General features: G+C 38.2%; 1 protein-coding gene across 1 annotated transcript in view; it reads right to left on the bottom strand.

The window, feature by feature from the left end:
* Positions 1-1,160: 1,160 nt before the first annotated feature.
* rab22a (RAB22A, member RAS oncogene family) overlaps positions 1,161-6,303 on the bottom strand; it is a 10,929-nt gene continuing 5,786 nt past the window's right edge. The window contains exons 4-7 of the mRNA XM_016512314.1: positions 5,175-5,246; positions 4,565-4,671; positions 3,159-3,268; positions 1,161-2,700 (exon numbers count right to left, since the gene is read on the bottom strand). Coding sequence (XP_016367800.1) covers positions 2,597-2,700; positions 3,159-3,268; positions 4,565-4,671; positions 5,175-5,246 — 393 coding nt within the window. The 3' untranslated portion in view covers positions 1,161-2,596. The remainder of the gene's footprint in view (positions 2,701-3,158; positions 3,269-4,564; positions 4,672-5,174; positions 5,247-6,303) is intronic.

Consider the following 6,303-nt stretch of genomic DNA (forward strand, 5'->3'; position numbering starts at 1 on the left):
GATACGCTTTTTTTTTATCCCTGTCCAGATAGTAAAAAGCATGTTGGATGTGCAGGCCAAATGTTTTTTAGTGAAAGAATGAGAAAGATGAAAAATGTTTATAAGACAATTAGGGCATTTGGCAAGACCTCACAAAATCACTCAATCCAGTAAAAAATGTCATAAAAAGGAACAGCAAGGGTTCTGAAGAGATCTGCCAACTAACACAAATGGTTAAAATGCAATTTCAGAAAGTATTCGGACATAATGCACACTTCACATAGTTCTGGACAAAAGCCTAAATCGCATCACTTCAATGGACAGAATTCCGGCATTTGGCTCCTTCCCACTAACATTACATTTCTGATATGGAAAACATGTGCAGTTGGAAAAGTTATCAAATCTAACACTTTGAAACTGCTATTCTTGTCAACATTTTAGAAGACTGGCCAACTTTATCTCAAAAGTGTGAGGGCTGAACTTCTCTAACGCCACAATTATGCACTGTAAGCGGTAACAACGGTCAGACATTTACCAGCAAACATAAAAGTCCATTCTGCTTGTTAATCCAAGAACAGGCTGGATCTGTAGCTAAGAATCTGGCAACCCAGAATGTAGCTAATTGGAGCAAATACGGTGTTACTACTGTTATCTCGACTTGCGAACTGATTAAATATGCAGAAGGTTTTGTTGAACTCACACATGCTGCCATCATCATCACTGACCTATTGAACTGCTACTACAAGATCCAACTCCTACTATGTCACAAATTTTTTTTTTGGCACATTTTTCATATATAACTTATAAACTCATCTCAAAATAGGGCTGCTAGCCACTGACTTTAGTTTTATTTTTTCATATACAAAATATAGGAAAGACAGAAGTGCACACAGCCTCATGTCTGGTCCTCCGCAACAGAAATAACAACCATATATTAATATTTATAATAGTAATTTTGTATTTGGGTAAATCTCACAAAAACATGACCGTGTCATTTTAACCTCAAAATCACAAGAAAAAAAGGAGAGATAATGAGGTCTACTTTTAGGAGCATTCATATTTTTTTATTTTTACATTATTTTCAGGACAATTAAGCACTTTTACATACTGTATTTCTGTATTCATGATTAATGTAATACAGCTATATTAATTACTGTTTTACAGTAAAAACTATTCTTGTCAACATTTTAGAAGACTGGCCAACTTTATCTCAAAAGTGTGAGGGCTGAACTTCTCTAACGCCACAATTATGCACTGTAAGCGGTAACAACGGTCAGACATTTACCAGCAAACATAAAAGTCCATTCTGCTTGTTAATCCAAGAACAGGCTGGATCTGTAGCTAAGAATCTGGCAACCCAGAATGTGGCTAATTGGAGCAAAGAATGTGTTACTACTGTTATCTCGACTTGCGAACTGATTAAATATGCAGAAGGTTTTGTTGAACTCACACATGCTGCCATCATCATCACTGACCTATTGAACTGTTACTACAAGATCCAACTCCTACTATGTCACAAATTTTTTTTTTGGCACATTCTTCATATATAACTTATAAACTCATCTCAAAATAGGGCTGCTAGCCACTGACTTTAGTTTTATTTTTTCATATACAAAATATAGGAAAGACAGAAGTGCACACAGCCTCATGTCTGGTCCTCCGCAACAGAAATAACAACCATATATTAATATTTATAATAGTAATTTTGTATTTGGGTAAATCTCACAAAAACATGACCGTGTCATTTTAACCTCAAAATCACAAGAAAAAAAGGAGAGATAATGAGGTCTACTTTTAGGAGCATTCATATTTTTTTATTTTTACATTATTTTCAGGACAATTAAGCACTTTTACATACTGTATTTCTGTATTCATGATTAATGTAATACAGCTATATTAATTACTGTTTTACAGTAAAAATAATTTTAAACTGTTACACAATGAAAAAAACATCTTATTAGTCCTAAGAATGGACTTTACCCTTACTTTATGCAAAATATAATTTCATATTTTTTTCACTTGATTTAACTCAAATGAGACATGAATATGACAGCTTTCATGAGATTCACCCATTTATATTTTTTATCATTCTTTTTTTTTATCATATACATCAAAAATGTGCAAAAATAGTGAGACAAGAACGCTGTGTTGCTTGCATTCGGAGTGCTGAAAATCTTAAAATGTACAGACAACGGCTTCACTAGGAAACTTCACAGAGTTTTGCAGAGGTTTTTGCACAGAGATGAGAATGAACGAGAGAGAAAGAGAGCAGGACAGGACAGTATCTGATCTGTTAAGCAGGTGTTTTCATTGCTGTCTGATTCTAGGTAGTGATCTAGAACAGAAATGGATCCCCAAAGACATTTGAACAGGGGCTGAAGAACAGGCAAGATAAGATACAACGACTGTGTGAGGGCATTTTCATCTTTTCTCAAGGAAGTGCATCAGGATTCAGACTATACATTTCATTTTTAACTGAACTTCTTTTTTGGCTCCAAAAGGAAGTTACGTAACTTGCCCTATGACATCACATTCTTCATCTGCTATTATCCTTGGTTACTAATTGAAAATAAAACAAGAGGCTGGAGAGGATCTGGCCAAATTGTTTACGACTGTGTCAACAGCAAGTGCGTTCCCTGGTCGACTCTGATGGCTGTCCACGAAGTTTGAAGCCCTTGACTGCAGACCCGCCATCCGCGTCTAAAACTGGGATCCTTTGACCTGTAAAGGAAATCAAATATAGATTATAATGAGCAATAAAAAACATACATGAAAAAATTCTAAAATGATTTGCTGTTTCAGTGCCAGCACAAAAGTGACAAGCACGGTGTCATGCACCCACAGGTTCCTCAATGGGGCAACTGCCAAGCTCCATGGTAAAAGATCAGTATCCACTGTAACCCATCCACTGCCCTGGGTCCAAGGGGCGAGAACAAGTATCCAACGAAGCACTATTCTCACCACCATCAGGATCAATTACAGATCATGCATTCATTATCATTTTAATAATAGATGGTGTTGCAATAAACTGCATTTATTAAAACTAAACCTGCTCGATTAAGAAGCTCAATCCAAGGAAGACAACATTTAAAATCAAAAGCTCTAAAATAAGTGATTCTGGATTTCTACAGCATTATTGATGACATAACGCACAGATGACTAGTTAGGATTTTACTCACTTATCTGAATGAAGACCTCATTGATGTTAATGGCATTTTTGGCACTGGTTTCAACAAATATGGCATGAATGGAATCAGCATAGTCCTTGGCGTCCTTCTCTGACACCTCTCTGGATAACAAGAGGACAAAGCAGCAGAGCACTAATAAGTAATCCGATTCATGCATTAACAATTCGGACATGTTTAAAACTCTCAAATAGAGTGGCGTGTTATTGTTATTCTGGATATTTGGAACAACAAGGATTTAATATGATAGCCAACATTTGTGGGAGATTATCTGAGTGAGCTGAACCTTGAAAAACTCATGTATTTGTTTTTGTGACAGTGGTGTATAACTAGCACACAACAGCATGTTGGAGGGAAACCATTGTGTGCTGGTGCTCTGTGCACCTGTCACCTGATCACAAGTGCTGATCAGATTGCACCCGTGCTACACGTATCAGGCCGGTCACACTGACAACAGATCAATTTTCAATTGACGCTTCGCCCTCTCTTATATCAACTGCCGAGCTGGTGATGTTTTCTTTAAACATTGCAATTAACTCGATTTTTGATTTTTCGATTTTTTTGGTTTGTGCAAAAGTCCCTGCCACCTTGCTAGGGTGTTGTGGGTGGTTGCCAGGGTAAGATTGTGGTAACTAGGGTGTTGCTATGCGATCGCTAGGGTGTTCTGAATGGTTGTCTACTAGGCCTAAATATATGTGGGGTCCCTCCATGCAAGTTTATGGGATTTGTGCCCACAAAAGTTATGCTTTTACTTAATATCATTTTAAATAGTATTCAATTTCTAAGCTGGTGTAATGATTTCAGTAACTGTATTTCCATGATGACAGATTTTTTACATCTGGAGCGAACCTCTTAAAATAGGATAAAAAAAAAATTATGTTTAAAAGTGAAATAAATGATGGCTGCGGATCACTGAGAACAGCACCAGTTGTGCCAGAAAACGGAATATCTAAGCTTTATGTGCCAGACAGAACAATTGCAAGAATTTTCCCTGATATTTATTGCCTGAATGGCTTGCGGTGCCATGATTCCTCAGATTCAATGTCTTGGTCTTTATGGTTTCAAAATGTAAAATACAACCGCACTGACAGCAGACTAACACTGCCAAAGAAAGCAATGGTGGACCAAGACATATCATTGGGCCTGTGGGAAGAGTGAAGCAATTTAAAGTGGAAAGATAAATTACAGACCGCTTAAGAGTGGATATCTTTTTCATCACAAGTTATGGTAACGGTACGTGTGTGAACTTGTTTTCAATGAGTCGAGACAAGTTGACAGCAAATATGCGGGTCTTTTCCCGACGTCAAATTGAGTTGACAGCCACTGCGGGTGCATCCCTTCAAGCTGAATAGAGAGGACAGGATGTGGAGTCTTTTGTGGCAAGGAATGGTGGAATTCACCTGGCATCGGAGAGATCGCATTTGTTGCCAGCGATAGCCACCACTATGTTGGGTGGTCCGTGCTGGCGAAGCTCCTTCACCCAGTTCTTCAACGTCTGGAATGATTCCTGAGTGAAACACAAAGAGATTTTTAAGACAAGCAATGCTGCTACATCATAAGACTTTGAAGTCATTATCTACTGGCCCTCATGTTGCTCAAACCCTGCATGATAACATTTCTTCCATTGAACACAAAAGGAGTTACCTAGCAGACTGTCCCAGCTGCTCTTTTCCATTACTGAACATGAATGCTAACTAGGGGCTGTCAAGCTCCAAAAAACACCATAAAAGTAGTCGTATGACTTGTGCATGATATATCAAGTCTTCTAAAGCCATATGATAGCTTTGTGTGGGGAACAGACTGATATTTAACTCACTATTCACTGAAAGCCTTACCTCAACCCATAACTCCTTTAGTGTTCCATAGGAAAAAAAAAAAGATCTTGCGTAGTTCGAGCGACATGAAGTTGAGTAGATGATGACAGAACTTTCATTTTTGGGTGAACTATCCCTTTAATGGCTTTACCAGCAGAAAGATTTGTGTTGTAATAATGAAGAAATATTTCAGTACCTCTTTAGTGATGTCATACACAATGATAGCCGCAGCAGAGCCCCTGTAGTACATGGGAGCCAGGGCACGAAACTAAGAGCGAAACAGATAACATGCAGATGTGAGAATAAAATGATGGCCTGTACTTAAATTTTTTTTTTAAAAAAGCAAGACTTAATCATCACTGATAACATCCCAACATCACTTCTTAGGGGCTGAGTGGTTGATCTCAACCTGCGTATGCTTATTATCAGAGCTTTGAAAGAATTTGTTCGCTTTGGCGGAGGTCTCCTTCAAGTTTCATGCTGAATTAAATGGACAACTGAAACACAAACAAACGCGTGTTATTCCAACTTGTTCCGTTCAAACAGAACTCTAGGCGGCGGTTAGGGAAAACCACGATGAAAAACCCTAGACGTGAGCCACTGCTAAAACCAAAAGGAGAATTGTGTTTCAGACGGCCATGCCAAGGAGGCTTGAGTTGAGGAACTGTATGGAAAGGCGTATCAACACATGTGGGAGCCATCAGGGGAAAGATGAGCGCGACGTGTTTGAAGAAGTTAGCGCTTAATCATTATAAAATAGCGTAGTTGGGTTGTTTGACCCGGTCATCAAAAATAGACCAAAAAAGGCTCTGATTAATAAAAACAAGCTGGATCCAGTATGCCATTCCTTTGAAAAAAGAGCTAAAAGAGGGGAAAAGTGCATTAGAAAGTGAATGATTAAGAGAGAGACAGGGTAAGGAAAGTAGACATGGCAAGAAACCCTGGCAGGTAGGCCTGTCGCAATAATCAATATATCGACTTATCGCGCAATATATGTACATGACCTCAATAATGTTTGGTGACGCAATATATCGCTCATTATATTTACTTAAAAATTTATGTCACCATGTTTTGTACATTCCATTTGTGCCTGTGTCTTTTGCAGCTTCTCTTACATAATGTGATGTAGAGATGCTAGTTTCATCTGCAGATATGGTCTTGTTTAGGGATCTGTGTCTTTGTGCAGGTTTTTTTTTATTTTTTACATACTTTCTTAAAGGTGGGGTATGTATCTTTTCAAAAATGCTTTAGAAAACTGAGTCGGGCCGAGTACCAAAACAAACTTGCAGCCAGTCAGCAGTAAGGGGCGTGTCTACTCATGATGC

This window comes from Sinocyclocheilus rhinocerous, unplaced genomic scaffold (genome assembly GCF_001515625.1).
Source record: "Sinocyclocheilus rhinocerous isolate Xijiao unplaced genomic scaffold, SAMN03320098_v1.1 scaffold113, whole genome shotgun sequence".
Lineage (NCBI taxonomy): Eukaryota > Metazoa > Chordata > Actinopteri > Cypriniformes > Cyprinidae > Sinocyclocheilus > Sinocyclocheilus rhinocerous.